A 21,090-nucleotide genomic window follows, 5' to 3' on the forward strand; every position below is an offset into this window, starting at 1 on the left:
TGTACATCTTTGTATGGTATTTTAAATGTTATTTGTTTTGACACTATTTAAAGTGTCAAAACGTTTGGCAGAACTGAAAACTGAAGATATTGTACTACAGAATTTTTTGGCGATAAGGTTGTACTGTGGTTTTCAAATATTTTTAACTATTCTGTCCTGGCAATTGGATGTATATCTGATCATCTTAGACTACAGTATAAATATCAATAAACGTGAAAATGTAAAATATAAAATAAAGCTGTTGTTTTAGAAATTTAAAAGAATTGAGAGTAATGAACAGTAATGATCATTTTATGCTGCTAATGTCACATAATTTATCTTGATCTGAATACTCTTGTGTATCAGATATATTTTAGTTTGTAAAAGTAAATATTGTGTTTTAGAAGGACATTGCTATTGATGTATGTTACCTTAAGTTTTGTCATTCTTTAGTAAGAATTATTATGTTCTCTCAATTTCATATTTAGTTAAACAGTCTGGATCCCTTCTTAATGCTGGATGAATTTAAAGTTTGCAAGCCTGCAGGCTTTCCTGACCACCCACACAGAGGCTTTGAAACGGTATGTTTTACGTGTCACTGAAATAAATGCTTTCTCTATTTTAATTATACTCATTATCACTATCTTTGCTTTTGCCTGTTGTTGTAATGATTGACCTCAGCATTCCTCATGAACCACATACTTTTTTGGTAATACATATGTGAAAGTATTTTATTTACAAATTAAATTATACAGGAGTATAACAGGAAAACACAATAAGATAAACACATAAACATTGCAAAACAATAAATACTTTTGATCTCTACATAGTTTAAAGTAACATATAGGTCTACCCCTGCAATTTATAGTTGTCTTTTAAGTGTTATGTGCTTGTTTTTTATTGGTACCCTATCAGTGTTAATAGTCTGAGTAAAAATTTAATTCTGCTAAGTACAAATAACAATAAGAATTATTAAACGCTTCAGCCATCCTGCACATACACTTTTCTTGCTCCTCTCTGGCAGGCGGTACTGACACTTGTTTCAAAATAAACAAATACTTGCATATATATCCATCCATCCATCCATCCTCTTCCGCTTATCCAAGATCGGGTCGCGGTAACAGCAGCTTGATCAGAAATGCCTAGACTACCCTCTCCCCGGCCACTTCTTCTAGCCCTTCCGGGGTAATCCTAAGGCATTCTCAGGCCAGCCGGGAGACATAGTCTTCCCCGGGGCCTCCTTCCGGTTAGACGTGCCCGGGACACTTCACCAGGGAGGCATCCAGGAGGCATCCTGATCAGATGCCCGAGCCACCTCATCTGACTCCTCTCGATGCGGAGGAGCAGTGGCTCTACTCTGAGCCCCTCCCGGATGACTGAGCTTCTCACCCTATCTTTAAGGGAAAGCCCAGACACCCTGCGGAGGAAACTCATTTCAGCTGCTTGTATTCGCGATCTCGTTCTTTCAGTCACAACCCATAGCTCATGACCATAGGTGAGGGTAGGAACATAGATCAACTGGTATATTGAGAGCTTTGCCTTATGGCTCAGCTGCTTTTTCACCACGACAGACCGATGCAGAACCCGTATCACTGTGGATGCCGCACTGATCTGCCTGTCGATCTCACACTTCATTCTTCCCTCACTCGTGAACAAGACCCCGAGATACTTGAACTCCTCCACTAGGGGCAGGATCTCGCTCCCAACCCTAAGAGGGCACTCCACCCTTTTACGGCTGAGGACCATGGTCTCGGATTTGGAGGTGCTGATTCCCATCCCAGCTGCTTCACACTCAGCTGCGAACCAATCCAGAGAGAGCTGAAGATCACAGCCTGATGAAGCAAACAGGAAAACATCTTCTGCAAAAAGCAGTGACCCAATCCTAAGTCCACCGAACCGGACCCCCTGAACGCCCTGGCTGTGCCTAGAAATTCTGTCCATAAAAGTTATGAACAGAATCGGTGACAAAGTGCAGCCGTGGCGGAGTCCAACTCTCACTGGAAACGGGTTTGACCTACTGCCGGCGGTTGCCGCCGGTGAGAGGTGCAGAGCGGGTTTGGGCATACTTATGGGTCCTAACTGTTGTTTGTGCATATGCGCCAAACAGCAGTTTGGAGTAACCACCCTTTTTGGAGTCCCTGGAGGGGTGCTAGAGGGCATACCTTCTGGGGACTCCCTCGTACTGCTGAGAGACTTCAATGCTCACGTGGGCAATGACTGAGACCTGGAAGGGCGTGATTGGGAGGAATGGTCCCCCTGATCTGAACCCGAGTGGTGTTTTGTTATTGGACTTCTATGCTCGTCACGGATTGTCCATAACATACACCATGTTCAAGCATAGGGGTGTTCATATGTGCAGTTGTCGCCAGACTTGCGGGCACATGTCTTGGACACTCTGGTAAAGAGAGGGGCGAAGCTTTCAACTGATCACCACCTGGTGGTGAGTAGGCTTCGATGGAGGGGGAGAATGCCGGTCAGGCCTGGTAGGCCCAAACGTGTTGTGAGGGTCTGCTGGGAACATCTGGCAGAGTCCCCTGTCAGAGGTAGCTTCAACTCCCACCTCCGGCAGAATTTTGACAAATCCCGAGGGAGGTGGGGGACATTAAGTCCGAATGGGCCATGTTCTGTGCCTCTATTGTTGAGACGGCTGACCGGAGCTGTGGCCATAAGGTGGTTGGTGCCTGTCGTGGCGGCAATCCCCGAACCTGTTGATGGACACCGGCAGTGAGGGATGTCGTCAAGCTGAAGGAGTCCTACCGTACCCTTTTGTCCTGTGGGAGTCTTGAGGCAGCTAATAGGTACTGGCAGGCCAAGCGGAATGCGGCTTCGGTGGTTGCTGAGGCGAAAACTCCGGCGTGGGAGAAGGCCATGGAGAACCACTTTCGGACGGCTTCGAGGAGATTCTGGTCCACCATCCCACGTCTCAGGAGAAGGGAAGCAGTGCAGTGTCAACACTGTATATGGTGGGGATGGTGCACTGCTGATCTCAACTCGGGACGTTGTGGGTCAGTGGGGGGAGTACTTCAAAGACCTCCTCAATCCCACTAACATACCTTCCAATGAGGAAGCACAGCTTGGTTTCTCAGAGGTGGGCTCCTACATCTCTGGGACTGAGGTCACCCAGGTGGTCAAAAAACTCCTTGGTGACAGGTCCCCGGGGGTGGATGAGATTCGCCCGGAGTTCCTCAAGGTTCTGGATGTTGTAGGATTGTCTTGGTTGACACACCTCCGCAGCATCGCATGGACATCGGGCACAGTGCGTCTGGATTGGTAGACCGGGGTGGTGGTTTAAGAAGGGGGACCGGAGGGTGTGTTCCAACTACAGAGGGATCACACTCCTCAGCCTCCCTAGAAAAGTCTATTCGGGGGGTCCTGGAGAGGAGGGTCTGTCAAATAGTCGAACCTCAAATTCAGGAAGAACAGTGTGTTTTTTGTCCTGGTTGCAGAACAGTGGACCAGCTCTACACTCTTAGCAGGGTCCTGGAGGGTGCATGGGAGTTTGCCCAACCAGTCTTGCAAATATATATTATATTATATTATACTAGCCTAAGCCCGCCGTAGCATACAGCGCTGTAAGAATAGGAACGGAAAACGGTGAGAAAGGAATTCAGTATAACAAAGGCTTAGGAAACCACCGTCGCAGTATAACGAAAATAGCAAGGAGCGAAACCAATGCCAATGGTCGAGAGAGTACCTTCCTGTAGCAGGCTACGGAAAACATAGACATATATAGATAGACGCTGCATTCACTATGTTGCCCAGTCAACACGATAAGTCAGTGCATCTGCCCTATTGTGAGTGGTAAAAGTGCCATTTAAACTAATACAGGTAGATGTGAAAACTGGGTTTCCTGATGAAAAAACAATAACGTTTTAACACTAGAATTACCAGAGCCTACGAAAAAACTCGTAATTCCGTCCCACCTTAAACTGCTTCTTAAATCCCTTCACACCTCTCCGCCAGCGCCCTTTGTCTTCTAAATGTGCTGATAAAGAGAAGCCGGCTATTCCATCCCCCCACCAATTTAGAACGTACACCAACTTCTCTCAGCTCATGCCTTGATTGAGTATCTGGGAGTGAAGTGGAGTTTTAGAGCGGAAATAATAGATCGTTGTTTGGAACACACGCATTTCATGTCTGTTCCGTTTCTACAGTAATCTGTGTCAACACATTGTTAAAACAGAAACTTTTTTATATTCTAGTAGTAGATGACAAAATGTAGGCATAAACTATATAATGTATGAAGCCTGAAGTCCAAATAGCAAAGAAACATTTTCACAAGAATAACACAATTGCACTTTTATTCAAACATATAACTGCAGAAACAAAAAGCCGCCTTAACATGCGACATTAACACCAGTTTACTGTAACTGACTCCGTGGCTCAATAGACTCAACCCCGCTTGGGAATCAAGGGTCGTGGGTTCGATCCTCGCCCTCCGTTTTGAGAAGTAAACTGCTCTTGTCTTACTGTTTTACAATAAAAGCATACATTTGATTTCAGTCTGTAACAGCCGGTGCAGTTTATGATCCTTGTAAAGGTTAGCTTTTTTTATTCACTTTTCACTCTCTCAGTCGTTCAGAATCAATCCATACAACCCCATCTGACACGGCTGTTTTCACTAAACCCCGGTTCTGACACACAAACGCTGGCGAAGCTGCCTTCTTCGTATCTCACCGCCACTTGCTTTTCGTCTTATTGAGTGTTCCTGCCAGTCCCCGCATGTTGCTGTATGCTTTTTCTTTTGTACTACAGGACATGCAGAGGAAAGAATGGTAAAGACCAGTAACTTCGGCGCTATATGCAATCATCAGACACTCCCCATCTGCCCGTGTCGTTCAAGCACAGGAACATATATTAGTGTAAAAGTATAACAAAAGTGCACTTTTATTCAAGTGCACTTTTCCATTGCCTTTTCCTGTAAGAAGCAGTGTACACACTTCTCTATCCAGCATACAGCAACATGCGGGACTGGCAGGAACACTCAATAAAACTGAATAAAAAGAAAATCAAGTGACGGTGAGATACGAAGAAGGCAGCTTCACCAGCGTCTGTGTGTCAGAACTGGGTGGGGGGGCGTTAGTATGCATCGTGGTACAACGCAGAGCTATAGCGCGTCTGTATTCTGTTTCTTTTGTACTCGAGGGCACGCAGAGGAGAGAATAGTAAAGAGCAGTAAGTTCGGCGCTATATGCAATCATCAGACACTCCCCATCTGCCCGTTGTTTTGTTATACTTTTCAATACTTTTATACTGCTCAAACTGGCATGCTCAAAAATACACGTGTAATGCCACGAAAAGTGCACGCAGACACTTCATTTCAAAACAAAACAAGTGCACTTTTATTCAAAACTACCTGTATAACCAAAGAAAAAAGAAAGCAAGTTACAGTAGGCGATTGATACGACACCTTGCATGGTGCAATGCTAAGAAGTGCAGATTTTCATTCCGTGCTATATGAAATCATCACATTCAAATATTAACAGTTCCCACACACCCAAGGACCGTCCTTCCTACATTTACGACACGTGTACTTGTTGCCGTGTACACACCTCTCTGTGCTTATGGTTTCTATTACACTGAATGAGCACCTGACACTGTACTTTCTTCCCTGGGGGAAGGTCCCGCATCAGAGAATTTCCAGTTCTTGCATAAATTCACACCCGATCTGACGCTGTTCGCTTTCAAATAATATTGCATTAGTGCGATTATATTTTCACATATATTGTCTCTTTCTTTCAGGTGTGTAATAGAAACCACAGCATAGAGAGAAGTGTGTACATTGCTTCTTACAGGAAAAGGCGATGGAAAAAGTGCACTTGAATAAAAGTGCACTTTTGTTATACTTTTACACTAATATATGTTCCTGTGCTTGAACGACACGGGCAGATGGGGAGTGTCTGATGATTGCATATAGCGCCGGTTACTGGTCTTTACCATTCTTTCCTCTGCATGTCCTGTAGTACAAAAGAAAAAGCATACAGCAACATGCGGGACTGGCAGGAACACTCAATAAGACGAAAAGCAAGTGACGGTGAGATACGAAGAAGGCAGCTTTGCCAGCGTTTGTGTGTCAGAACCGGGGGGGGGTTTAGTGAAAACAGCCGTGTCAGATGGGGTTGTATGGATTGATTCTGAACGCGACTGAGAGAGTGAAAAGTGAATAAAAAAAGCTAACCTTTACAAGGATCATAAACTGCACCGGCTGTTACAGACTGAAATCAAATGTATGCTTTTATTGTAAAACAGTAAGACAAGAGCAGTTTACTTCTCAAAACGGAGGGGCAGGATCGAACCCACACCCCTTGATTCCCAAGCGGGGGTTGAGTCTATTGAGCCACGGAGTCAGTTACAGTAAACTGGTGTTAATGTTGCATGTTAAGGCGGCTTTTTGTTTCTGCAGTTATATGTTTGAATAAAAGTGCAATTGTGTTATTCTTGTGAAAATGTTTCTTTGCTATTTGGACTTCAGGCTTCATACATTATATAGTTTATGCCTACATTTTGTCATCTACTACTAGAATATAAAAAAGTTTCTGTTTTAACAATGTGTTGACACAGATTACTGTAGAAACGGAACAGACATGAAATGCGTGTGTTCCAAACAACGATCTATTATTTCCGCTCTAAAACTCCACTTCACTCCCAGATACTCAATCAAGGCATGAGCTGAGAGAAGTTCGTGCACGTTCTAAATTGGTGGGGGGATGGAATAGCCGGCTTCTCTTTATCAGCACATTTAGAAGACAAAGGGCGCTGGAGGAGAGGTGTGAAGGGATTTAAGAAGCAGTTTAAGGTGGGACGGAATTACGAGTTTTTTCGTAGGCTCTGGTAATTCTAGTGTTAAACAGTATCGTTTACATACAACAGATTTTGGCGAATTGTTTACATGCAATTATTTGTATCAATTTATACACTAATAATGGCAATTATTAAATAATAATAATTATTATTAAATAATTCCTCCTGTATAAGTAGCATTTCTCGGACTGCTTTCTTCCATCTCTGAAACATTTCAAGACTTCGTCCTGTTCTTATGCAACACAGTACTAAAGTATTGGTTAATGCCCGAGTCACCTCACGTATAGATTACTGTAATGGTATTCTATCTGTTATCCCACAAAAGCGTATCCATCGCTTACAATTTATTCAAAATTCTGCTGCCAGGATAATAACCTGCTGTTCTAAATCCACTGAACATACTACACCTATTCTCTCTCAACTTCACTGGCTCCCTGTTAACTACAAAATACAATACTAAATACCGCTCTTAACATTTAAAGCTCTCCACAACCTCACTGATCTCCTACAGACACACTCCTCTCACTCACTCTGATTCTCATCTGCAGCTGTACTTTCTGTACCACACATTAAACTCTGTGTTATGGGACCTTGAGTGTCTCTCATAGTGCTTCTCAACTCAGGAATTTTCTTCTCTCTCATATACATCAGCTTGATTCAATAACACATTTTAAAACTACCCTCAAAACTTATCTTTTCAAAATGGCATACCAATTGTGAATTTTGCATGGTTACTGCCAGTTATCTTTGTTTGTTTGCTAATTATTGCTGTTTGATCGAGAGCGACAGTGGACGCGGAATTAGGATTAGAGATGGCGGGCGGGGCTCTGCCGTGCGTATCCCATGGTCTTAGAGCTGCCGAGCGTGGCTCTCTGTCTTGCTTGCCCTTAGTTAGAGTTGGCGGGCGGGCTTTGGCTGGCATGGCTCTCTGTCTTGCTTGCCCTTAGTTAGAGTTGGCGGGCAGGGCTCTGTCGAGCATATCTCATGGTCTTAGAGTTGGTGGGCGTGGCTCTCTGTCTCGCCTGCGCTCACTGTCTTGCTTGTGCTCACTGTCTTGCATGCCCTTAGTGAATTATATTATATCTATACTAATAAAAGGCAAAGCCTTCACTCACTCACTCACTCACTGACTCATCACTAATTCTCCAACTTCCCGTGTGGGTGGAAGGCTGAAATTTGGCAGGTTCATTCCTTACAGCTTCCTTACAAAAGTTGGGCAGGTTTTATATCGAAATTCTACGCGTAATGGTCATAACTGGAAGCTGTTTTTCTCCATTTACTGTAATGGAGATGAGCTTGAACGCCGTGGGGGCGGAGTTTCGTGTGACATCATCACGCCTCTCACGTAATCACGCAGTACATAGAAAACCAGGAAGACCTCAAAAAGCGCTGAAGAAAACATGCATTATATAATTGAGAAGGCAGCGAAACAATAAGAAGCGAGCGAGTGACATATACAACCATATTCATGAGTTCTGCTACTCGAAACAAAGCACGATGTAAACCTACACTTTAAATTAAGTTCATAGACAGGCTGCGCTGGCGTTTGTAATTTAGCCTGCCCATATAAGGCCGTCCGTCAGCGGCAATCCAATAGCAAACTCCCACTAAATATTCACGGGTGAAGGACTGTGCTTATGGAGAGGAAGATGAGATGGTCAGGGTGGTGTTTGACACAAACTCAGCGAAACTGCGAGAGAAAGTTTTAAGTGCCAGGACTAAGGTAACATTAAATACAGCCACGGACATAGCACGAGATGGCACCAGCACAGCTGGGAACCTTCGATGCATGTACACCGAGCGCTCACGTGAACTGACGCAGTGCAGAGATAAAAGGCAACAGTTCCAAAGAGCTGAACAAAACCAATTACACAATTGAAAAGGCAGCAAAAATATGAAGCGCCTGATAAGCATATTCATAAATCCAGCTACTGCGGAAACAAAGCACACGGTGGAAAAAGTCAATGTCCCGCTAAAGGAAGACAGTGTAAAAAACCGTGCATGCAGTGTGTCAGGTCTCAGATAAAGAAGAAGACGAGCTGTTTATTGATGCAGTAAGAAACGAATCGATGAAAGAAACCTGTCATCTTTACAACGATTGACAAACACGGAATGTAACTTGAACACAACACATCCTACAAATACGAGCCTGATTGAAAGAAATAATGATAATCAAATCCTTGATGACAGCAACACTCAGTAACACTCACAAAACAAATACTGTATATTGACAGTCATGTTACGCTATTTTTAAAATGTTCCCTTTTCTTTTCTAGCTTTTTAACACACTACTTCTCGCATGATACGCTGGTATATATATATGTATATATATATTCCGATCTACATACTCGAATAATGGATACTTTATTCGCCATCAATGATTGTTTTGGTAAAGCCATACTCAGTGTATTCATTAGATGAACGGTAAAAAGTAAGAGCGAGGGAGGATGCAGGCTGTAGTGCGTCAACTCTATCTGAATTGCGCGATCACATTTCAAAAATATATCTTTTCAAGTTCTATTTAGTCCATATTTGTCAAACTCAAGGGCCACGGGCCACATCCGCACGGCGTAATTATATCCGCCCGCGAGATCATTTTATATACTGTATTATTGTTATTAATGGCCCAGGTATATGAAGCGCTGGTAACACAATAAACTACAGATCCCATAATGCAGCGCTTCAGCTGCCTTGCCGAACACTTATTGCGAAGCTAGCTCACGCGATGCTGGAGAGAAAAGTTCATTCTGAAAATAGAGCCTTTAAAAGCGATGGGAGGCTGAGTATATGTTTACTGAACCCGTGTGTCTCATTTGTGGAGCTAATGTGGCTGTAATTACAGAATTTAATCTAAGACGGCACTATGAGACAAAACATCAGGGTAACCTGAATGCAATGCAGAAGATACAGAAAGCAGAATAATTAAATAAGAATCTGACACTTCAGCGGACGTTTTACCGTGCACAATCACAAAGTGATTTCAAGTGAAGCTGCTTTTATGGAGACACAAATGCACCAGTGCAACTTTCCCTCTTTCCCTGTTGCCAAGTAATGTTAAACCAAGTCGTCACTACGGTGTTCCCAAATACGCACTTTGCTGATAAACTGAGCGCACTGAGTTTGCACGGCGCTTTGGTGACTTTGAAGAACAAAAAAAGTCCGTCTACATGCGGCTCGAACCTTGTGCATGTTTGGTAGCACATATCTGTGTGAGAAGCTCTTCTCAGTGATAAAGACTAACAAAACAGCACACAGGAGTCACCTCACTGATGAGCACCTGCAATCCATCCTGAGAATCTCCACAACACAGAACCTCACACCAAACAGAAACGAACCTGTGGCCAAAAAAAGATGCCAGGCGTCCAGCTCTAAAATGACATATGAGCAAAGACAACTGAATGATTTGATTTGTTATTGCTGAAAGGAACACATTTTATTTATATTTCCAGGTTTTGTTATGCAGCATGTTCATATTTGAATTTGTATAATTTTGACAGGATATATTTTTATGGAGAGCAAAATCTTTTGGGATATTTAAAATCTAAGTTTATTTTTATATAAAATTACATAAGAGTAAAGAAATTTGAATGTTTGTTCTTTTAATGTTTACTTTATTTCTAACTTGTATAATTTAGACAGGATATATTTTTATGGAGAGCAAAATATTATAAGTTGTTTAAGGTTTGAGTTGATTTATTCAGGAATAATATTCCTGTCTGTTTTTACCATTCCTACCAAAGATATTTCTGTCGACTAAATAAAAATTCCTTCTATTTAAAATTTAAATAGAACTTGAACAAATACGATAGTTCATAATATCCACGCAGACTTGCACGTAAGAGCGGGAGTTATCCATTTTAACAAGCAGCGTATTGCACTGATACGAAATAGCTGTGTGTGTATATATGTAGATATGTATGTATATGTATATATATGTTTATATATGTGTGTGTATGTGTATATATATATATGTATTTGTGTGTATATATGTGTGTGTATGTATGTATGTATGTGTGTATGTATATGTATGTGTATATATGTAGATATATATATGTATGTATATATGTGTATATGTATAGATATGTATATATATATGTTTATGTGTGTGTGTAAATATATATATATGACAACAACACTCATCACTCACAACAGTGACAAAACAATTACATTGACAATCATGTTACGTTATTTTCAAAATGTTTCCTTTTCTTTTCATTGCTTCTTTAACACACTACTTCTCCGCTGCGAAGCGCGGGTATTTTGCTAGTTATATTATATTATATTATATTATATTGTTCGCTTCCCGGGTCCTTGTCTGCGTGGGTTTCCTCCAGGTATTCCGGTTTCCTCCCACAGTCCAAAGACATGTAGGTTAGGTGTATTGGCAATCCTAAATTGTCCCTGGTGTGTGTGTGTGCATGTGTGTGTGTGTGCCCTGCGGTGGGCTGACACCCTGTGTTGGCTGGGATTGGCTCCAGCAGACCCCTGTGACCCTGTAGTTAGGATATAGCGGGTTGGATAATGGATGGATGGATTATATTATATTATATTATATTGTGTGTTATTTCCAATGTACTAAGGAGAAGTAAGAATTTCATTGTACAATGTATGTATGATATACTTGGAATTTAACCGCTTTTAAATTTGTTTATCCATCTTCCATTTTGGTAAGCTCTTATCCCAGTCTTTTTGGTTACAAGCTCAGTATGCTTTAGAAGAGACTATTTAACACCAACATAGGGATGGGGTGGTAGGGCCAATTCCTTGGGGGTTCCTGAGTAACTTCGGGGGCCTAGACCAGTTTTATATAGTAGTAGTAGAGGCACAAAGCCCTAACATTATTAGCTCAAATATGTATTTAAATGGCAGTTTTTCAAAGACAGTTCAAAAGCTACATTTTCATGTCTATTAACTGCAGTATCCCATTGTTGCCTCCTGTGGTTACTTGCTACCATATAGCATAGGTTGTTGTTTTCTGTTTTTGGAAACCTTATACATTTACCATTACATAACACTCTAAACAGTGACATTTGGTAAACTAAATTAATATGCTTAACAATCACTAGTAGTAGACATTTTCCAGGGTTGATCCTTGGGTTTATGATATGTCCATGCCTCTGGTGACACTTCTTTATAAAGTCCAGTTCACATGGGTTTGTTAGTATCAACTTTTTACTTAGCTCGACTGTAGAATATTTGTTTAATAAAATGCAACTTCAAAGTTTTTATTTAGGTTATGATGGAGATTGCATTTTTCCCCATGCTGGTTAATGGTTTTCTCTTGGGCATCTGGTTTCATTCCACATACTTTCACTTTACTGGTGTCCTTAATTTACTGTAGTGTTTGTGTGTGTTGCCCACCTTTTTGTGATGATGGGATAAGTTCCAACTCCAGCTGTATAGTTTTTAATTTAAATATTACATGTGATTAAATTTTAGGTTACCTATTTACTTAAAGGCGTATCAGCTCATGAGGATTTCTGTGGTCACAGTGGTGAATTGAAACCTGGTGATTTACAGGTAAAAATATATTACTTACTATGTGTAGTAATTATGTAGTAGTTTATTTTAAAATTATTGTTTAAGAATTTCTTTATTGTTCTCAGTTTAAAAATTCTTCATTTTTTTGGGGTGCAGCTTTGTAGCAAGTGTCTTACTGCTTTGATTGTGCCATTAAAGATGAATGTAAAATGTGTCGACATTAGAAAGTGAAAACTGGAAAGACTTACACATAATGCAGTTGAAGACATATAACAAGATTCCTTTCCCAGCATTGCATGATGAAGTTAGTAACCTGTAATAATTTTATTTTAACCTTAGATACGGACTTCACACACGTAAATCTGAAATATTATTCAGGGAATACTTTTTGTTGTACTGTGCATACATTGTAAGTTTTTTAATATCAAAAGTTAAATCAGCAAGTCTGTTTTTCAGACTATTTCCAGATGACTGAAATTAAAATGTTATATCAGCCATCCATATTGAAAGAAATCAAATATAGTTTTACTGAAGACTTGGTATCCCTTTATACATTCAAATAACAGTATATGAGGATATGGACCTGGCATGAGAAAATTAAACTATACATATTTACAGGAATCATCACTATTCCATTGGATTAGCTCTCTAAAAAGATAAATATATTTAATGCAGCAATTGTTTGTACAGAAATACTCTTGTATGCTACTGTACAGGGCTATGCAGTCAGTACACAAAACCCTTTACTTCTTCTCCAACTCCTTAATTTATGGTGCCACTGACTGTAACTCCTTTATTTGTAATTTAAGCCAATATAAAGTTTGAGATCACTCTGAAATTTTCATGTTTTTGAAATAAATTGCCACATTTTATTATCAAAATACCATTAACTTTATTTAACAATTTAGCCAAAGTATTCTATTGTGTATAATTGCCATTACTGTTTGAAATGACTGATTTAATTTATTATCCACATATGACTGCAAAGCTTCATTATCAGCAGCAATTCCTTCAGTGTTCTAATGGTAAACTCCCTTAGCTTATCTTTAATTAGTCATGTGTTCATGATAATTGGTTATTAGAGAAAAAGTTCTAACAGCATTAGCACATTTGAAAAAATGTTATCCGATTCACTTGTATTACAAAGTACTGTCATTCCTGAAGTTCAGTTCTGGATTAGGAAATGCCAAAAATGAAACTGCTTTCTCAAGAAACATGTCAGTCTAATGGAATAACTTTCATTCCAAAAAAAAAACTAAGTGACAGACTGCTAAGAAACTGGAGATTTCATACAAAGGTGTATTGAGGGGCAAAGGCAAACTTGATATAACCAGGATAGAAAAAGAAGGGGAAGGTGAAGATTTCCAGCTACATAAGAGGATAAAAACATCACAGTGTGTAGTTTGAGAAATAAATAACTTACAGGTCCTCAGTTGTCTTCTTTACAAAGTACACACCAAATACCAGTATCATCTGCAGCACTGAAAAGATGACTCTAGGATGCTGAGTATAGTACACTTTTCCTGTCATCTTCTGTCCAATCAATGTTCATTTACCCATTTAACTTTTCCTTTTTATTTGCCAGTTTTTCGTATGGCTTTTTCTTTAACCTTTGCCTGTAAGGCCATCATCCCAGAATGGTGACCACAAACTTTTGAAATGCAGTATATTTATTATGTTGAATAAAAGCACACAACATACACTCACCTGAAGGATTATTAGGAACACCTGTTCAATTTCTCATTAATGCAATAATCTAATCAACCAATCACATGGCAGTTGCTTCAATGCATTTAGGGGTGTGGTCCTGGTCAAGACAATCTCCTGAACTCCAAACTGAATGTCAGAATGGGAAAGAAAGGTGATTTAAGCAGTTTTGAGTGTGGCATGGTTGTTGGTGCCAGACGGGCCGGTCTGAGTATTTCACAATCTGCTCAGTTACTGGGATTTTCACACACAACCATTTCTAGGGTTTACTAAGAATGGTGTTAAAATGGAAAAACATCCAGTATGCGGCAGTCCTGTGGGCGAAAATGCCTTGTTAATGCTAGAGGTCAGAGGAGAATGGGCCGACTGATTAAAGCTGATAGAAGAGCAACTTTGACTGAAATAACCACTCGTTATAACCGAGGTATGCAGCAAAGCATTTGTGAAGCCACAACAGCGGATGGGCTACAACAGCAGAAGACCGCACCGGGTACCACTCATCTCCACTACAAATAGGAAAAAGAGGCTACAATTTGCACGAGCGCACCAAAATTGGACAGTTGAAGACTGGAAAAATGTTGCCTGGTCTGATGAGTCTCGATTTCTGTTGAGACATTCAAATGGTAGAGTCAGAATTTGGCGTAAACACAATGAGAACATGGATCCATCATGCCTTGTTACCACTGTGCAGGCTGGTGGTGTAATGGTGTGGGAGATGTTTTCTTGGCACACTTTAGCCCCCTTAGTGCCAATTGGGCATCGTTTAAATGCCACTGGCTACCTGAGCATTGTTTCTGACCATGTCTATCCCTTCATGACCACCATGTACCCATCCTCTGATGGCTACTTCCAGCAGGATAATGCACCATGTCACAAAGCTCGAATCATTTCAAATTGGTTTCTTGAACATGACAATGTACTGTACAATTCACTGTACTAAAATGGCCCCCACAGTCACCAGATCTCAACCCAATAGAGCATCATTGGGATGTGGTGGAACGGGAGCTTCGTGCCCTGGATGTGCATCCCACAAATCTCCATCAACTGCAAGATGCTATCCTATCAATATGGGCCAACATTTCTAAAGAATGCTTTCAGCACCTTGTTGAATCAATGCCACGTAGAATTAAGGCAGTTCTGAAGGCGAAAGGGGGTCAAACACCGTATTAGTATGGTGTTCCTAATAATCCTTTAGGTGAGTGTAGAAGGTACAAAGCATTTTATCACTGCCAATGGAAATCATCAGGCTACTTTTTAGCACCCTAACTTGTTAAAGCTTGGGTTTAAAGGCTGTAGCTTTTTACCACGATGGCTTTTTTATATTATTTATTAAAGAAGTTACAAATATTGAGTAACACTGAATAAAAGATAAAACTTTCAAAATTAAGAAGAGGTTATATTTTTATTAAAAGGCTACAAAAAAATTGTTTATTTGAATTAGTATATGTGAAACTAGAAATTGTAACACATTATATTACAATTTATCGGAGTAGGTACAATTTTACTAACTCCAACTCTGACTCAACCCAATAATTGCTTCCGACTCTGAATATGACTCTATAGCCTTACTCTTGTAACTGACTGGTGTACTTTTTGGCTGTTTTCTGCCTTGCTCTAGTGCAGCTGGGGTATACTCCAGACACCCATAACAATAAATTGTATTAGGTGGGTTTAAGAATGTTATGCAGTATTTTATCTTCTATAAATATTTCCTACCTCTTGCACACCCATCATTAATTTGTCAAGGCACACATCTGTCTTAAAGTAGTTTTAAGAAGGTTGGATTAAAAAGACAGTTTTTTTTTTTTCTCATTTCTCGCTACCAGAAAACACAGCTGGATTTTAAAAATTAGATAAAAACACCATTAACTTTATAATGATCTTTGTGCAGTGTCTGAGACATACTAATTTCAGAGTTATTTACAGTATGTTCATAATTTAATTAATTATTTGATTTATGTTCTATTTATTCTTTATTTCTTTGTAGTGGATGACTGCTGGTCGGGGAGTGGTTCATGCTGAAATGCCTATTTCAGATGAACCAGTCTGTGGTCTTCAGCTCTGGGTAAACCTAAGAATGTCCGACAAAATGATAGAACCACAGTATCAAGAACTAAAGAGCAAAGAAATTCCAAAACTCAGCAAGAATGGGGTGACAGTTACTGTGATTTCAGGAGAAGCTCTTGGAGTAAAGGTTAGTACAATTAATTAAAGCAAATGAAATTCCATTAAGTACTTAAAAGACTGCCTTGTAGTACACAATCTTCTTTAATACCTAATAAGGTCTAGAAAATACACCACAAAAATATATTTAAATGTATATAACAATTTGTTTTTTGGTTTTTTTTTTGGGGGGTATTGTGCGCATGTCAAAGAACGTATGTTAGTAAACTTCTGCTTCAATTGTACTGCTGCATTTTATAAGGAAACAATTGATTATGGCAAATCTATATTAGTGTACTTGCAGTAGCAAGTATAAAGTAGTTAATTAGGAGGGTTTTTGAAAAAGTTTGTAATCTTAATTATGTGGCAAAGATGATAGAAATTGGAGTAATATAGTCTTTCATTTGGAATTTTAGTCTGTCAGATGGAGGATTACTTATTTGGACTGCCTAAAAATAATGTATTACAATAGTAAATCTTACTGAGTGCAGATACAATAATTAGTTTTGCTTAATCATGAATTGTTACATATTACATATTTCAAGTTCTAGAAAACATTTTCAGTTCAATTTCATTTACTAGCATTTTATCTTAGACCTGTAATCATGAAGTGGATTAGATAGGTTGTATAATTTTATATTAAATCTTACAGTATAATGAAAAGTATTGAAAGCACACTTGTTATTACTTTGCCTGTCAATGCAGCATGATGTACAAAAACAAACTATAGGCACAGCTGTATGTCCAGCAAAGGTTTTCAGATGTATGTGCTGTAATTTGTTCGCAGTTATTTCATCTCCTAAAATGAAGTAAAAACTATATATCACATCAGTTGCAGTGCACATCCATTTTTTTAATGTTTTTTGAGACTATTTTTTAGGTTAATCAGATAATCATTTAACTGTACCCTGTGACTACTGTAAAAAGCAGCACTTTGTTTGAATCTTACCTCAAGGCTTACATAGCCGTGTGAAAGAGGCATTTGTGTGTGTTTTCTTTTTAATTTTCATTCATAGAAAACACCAGTTTGAGAAAACATGCTACTGAATACTCCTACTTTTTATGTCTTGTTAGTTTAAATGCCATTTCCAGGTTAAGTATACGTGTGTATCCTCTGGTAGTGTATTATTCCACCCTAGTTTAAATTTTCTTTGATACAAAACGCCTCCAAGATCTCTAAAATAGGTAAAGCTAGTTTAACTTGTTAAATCAGATACATATTGTATTATCCCTTCCCAGGCGGGCAAATAAATCTCGCAAGCAAGTGGTGGTAAATCGCCAAAAAAACTAAACAATGGTTTTATTTATTTTCTTCTGACTACACAAGCCGACAAACAAACAAGCATTGAACTCAAAACCATCCCACACCACGAGTTAAACACACTCTTCTTTTACCTGAACCTCCTTTCCAAAAGTCCCTCCTCCTCAGCACCCCAGAGGCTGCTTATTAAGAGTGGCAGTTGTGTCTTTGCCCGCCCCTCTCCACAGCACTCAGTGCAGCCCTCCCTTTTTTTTTTTTACTTTTTTTAAAACACACCGCCTCAGTGGCAGTTTCCCAGATCGTTACACTAACCCCCACCCCCCCACACTAGCTCCTTGCCCCCCGAGGACACTTCAAAGTGTAGATAACGAGTTGGTGACTCATCTGGGCCGCTCAGGAGACGTGACATGATCTGTAGAAGGCGTTTCTCTTCCTATAGTCTTCAGCAGCAAATTGGGCTGTTCTTGATTTACATCCTGGTCGGCTGCCGCCTCGATCCTTGCAGAAACACCCGACGTTCCCTTGGTGACATCTGCACCCAGTACACCACTTCGCCCACGCGCTTCAGCAATTGGCAAGTATCCAGCCACATACAGTCAAGTTTGGGGGAGTGACCTTTCTTCTTTCGGGGACTATACACCCACACTTGGTCGTTGAAGGAGTACGGGTGTTCCTTGGCTATGATGTCATAATGCCGCTTCTGGGTAAGGCCAGCCTTATGCAGATGCTCCCGAGCAAACGCGTGAGCCCTTTTGATTCGGTCCTGAAGGCTGTGGGCATACTCTGGTCCAGACTGCTGTTCTCTCCTTACAATTACAATACAATTAATCCGTTCCAGACTGTACGAACTGTATGTAAATATATTTTTTTTTAAAGATTTTTAAGCACAAATATAGTTAATTATATGACAGAATGCACATCTAATAGTAAACTAAATGTAAAAACATTGAATAACACTGAGAAAACCTTGAACAACAGAGAAAACTAACATTGCAAGAGTTTGCGCTATAGCCTTATGACCTGATCACTGTAAACACTTTTTTTAATGAGTTTTAAGCACATAACATTGCCACAATGCACGCTATGAACCAACCGCTGTAAACAGAACTGAAAACAAAAACAAGCCTTTTCTACCTTATGCTTTCAGCCTTCCCCCTCTCGCTCGCTCGCGCTCTCTCTCTCTCTCTTTTGTGTGTGCGTGTGTCTCTTTCCTGAGCCTGGAGTGCCTGTGTGTGTGCCTCTGTCTCGTGCTGTGTGTGTGCCTCTGTCTCGTGCTGTGTGTGTGCCTCTGTCTCGTGCTGTGTGTGTGCCTCTGTCTCACGTGCCTGTGTGTGTGTGCCTCTGTCTCACTCGCCTCTATGTGTGTTTGTGTTGCGCGCCTCTGTGTGTGTGTGTGTGTGTGTGTGTGGCGCTCTCTCTCTCTTGCTCACTCGCTGCACAGGAAATGCACAGGGAGAGACTGAACATGTACAAACCGAAAGGGAAACTGGCTTGTTCGTATACCGAGTGTGTGGTCGTGAACCGAGGCAAAAGTTTGGCAAGCTTTTTGGTCGTAACCGAGTTGTACGTGTACTGAGACGTTCATGAACTGAGGTTCCACTGTATGAATCTTTTAGCGTAACTGCATTCAACCAGCGGTAATCAACACAAACGCACCATTCTCCTGATTTCTTTTTAACCAAGACATTTGGAGAGCACCAAGGAGAATCTGATGGCTTGATTATTCCAGAATTCAACATCTCAAGTACCAACCGATCTGCCTTGATCTGTAGTGCCAGGGGAATGCGCCACGGATGTTGTTTGATTGGGTGCGCATCTCCCGTGTCGATGTGATGGTGGACGAGGTGAGTTTGGCCAATGTCCTTAGAAGAGGTGGCAAAACAGTCTCCGAATTCCTCCAATACATCCTTAAGTCATTGTCGCTGAGGTTCCTTTACTCCCTGGCAGATTTTTTCCCAGAGGTCTTCCAGAGAATCATTCCATTGCCCACCTTATTGCTTGCAGGGGTGGGGGAGGCTCCTTGTTGATTGACAGAGTGAGGAGGTGGTCCCGACTGAAGCTGACAGCCCATCAATTGACAGAGTGCACTGCCAGGTATCAACAGGGTCCTGTGGCCAAAGTCAATCTGAGCCTGGGTTTTAGTCAAAAAGTCTACACCCAAGATGTAATTTTTGCTACCCAGACAGGGAATGTCCAAACGTGTCCTCCTATTCTTAGAAGAGCGGTGGTCTGGTCCTCCATCATAGCATGCTTGCCCGTGGCAGTAATGAATTGGCCGGGAATGGCTTGTAGGGAGCAGTTTTTAGGTAGCAGATCGTGTCGCACTATAGTAAACATAGCCTCGGTATCTATAAAAGCCTTCACATCAGTGTCCCAAATTCGAATAGGCAAATGACAATAATCTCCACAGCCTAGCTCTCCCACAGAGATTACCGACTCGTCCCGGCCTGCATTTGTTGTCGGTTGCAGTTGGACTACCAAAGGGTCCGGAAACGTCCCGCTTACTCTGAAACCTGGCCGTTTCCAGCATTTCTCTGTAGCCCAGAATAGTTGCTGGACAGAAAGGACAAAATCAATGAAGATGCCTGGGTAGGCCACAGCGCCAGCAAGTAGGGGGTGTAGCTGACGAAGCTGATGTTTTCATAAGTTTTAGACCCACCATGAGAGTTCTTCCTGAGGACTCCTCTCCCAGACACAACATATGGTCACGTGGTGGCTGGCGGCACAACCTTTCCCGCTCCCTCTCGCGATCCTCTGTATAGGCCGATTCCCCCTCACATACCAATTCTAACTCTACAGCACGCTCGAGCATCTCTTCCAGAGTTGCTGGTCAGCCAAGTTGAGGGTAGTGGCACAGCACTTTTGGTTTAGGTCCACGGAGAAATGTGTCACGTGCCAATTCATTCCAGACCCCGCGGGGAAAATGTGCATTGGCTCGCCCCACCAGTCCCTGCATTTCCACAACAAATGTCCCTAGACGTTCTCTAGACCTTCAAGTTTGTTCGTACAGTTGCCTTTGCAGTCCTAATATGGTTTCTGTCCTCCCAAAACGATGCTCAATGGCCTTCAAAAGCAATCCTAAGTCCGTTAAATTCTCCCACGGAACATTCTCAAGGGTTTTCAAAGCCTCCCCTTCCAATGCCACCACCAACTGCACTGCTCTATCCTTGACCCCCCCACCTATTCGCCTCTGCAACAACTTCAAACCTGTTCCAAAAGGCTTCCCAGCTGCCATTCCGTCATAGCGTCCCGGTTTCAACCTTGGTAAATTGTGCCTTTCCCTCACGGTAACCACCAGGGTGGAGGGGGATATTCTTCGTCAACCATTTTCATGTCCCCTGTTTCTTGTAACAGCTGTCTCAATGGGATGCCTCGTCCCGCTTCTGACACCAGTGTAGTATCCCTTCCCAGGTGGGCAAATAAATCTCACAAGCAAGTGGTGGTAATTGTCCAAAAAAACTAAACAATGGTTTTATTTATTTTCTTCTGACTTCACAAGCTGACAAACAAATAAGCACTGAACTCAAAACCATCTCACACCACGAGTTAAACACACTCTTCTTTTACTTGAACCTCCTTTCCATAAGTCCCTCCTTATTAAGAGTGGCAGTTGTGTCTCTGCCCGCCCCTCTCCACAGTACTCAGTGCAGCCCCCCTTTTTTTAAACTTTTTAGAACACACTGCCTCAATAGCAATTT

General features: G+C 41.1%; 1 protein-coding gene across 2 annotated transcripts in view; it reads left to right on the forward strand.

Moving 5' to 3' along the window:
* The window catches only part of pir (pirin), a 149,522-nt gene that overhangs the window by 26,595 nt on the left and 101,837 nt on the right, over positions 1 to 21,090 (forward strand). For both annotated transcript variants that reach the window (XM_039745056.1, XM_039745057.1), the window contains exons 3-5: positions 468 to 560; positions 12,220 to 12,300; positions 15,956 to 16,162. In XM_039745056.1, the coding sequence (XP_039600990.1) occupies positions 468 to 560; positions 12,220 to 12,300; positions 15,956 to 16,162 (381 nt within the window). The remainder of the gene's footprint in view (positions 1 to 467; positions 561 to 12,219; positions 12,301 to 15,955; positions 16,163 to 21,090) is intronic.

The sequence above is a fragment of the Polypterus senegalus genome, chromosome 2, assembly GCF_016835505.1.
Source record: "Polypterus senegalus isolate Bchr_013 chromosome 2, ASM1683550v1, whole genome shotgun sequence".
NCBI lineage: Eukaryota > Metazoa > Chordata > Cladistia > Polypteriformes > Polypteridae > Polypterus > Polypterus senegalus.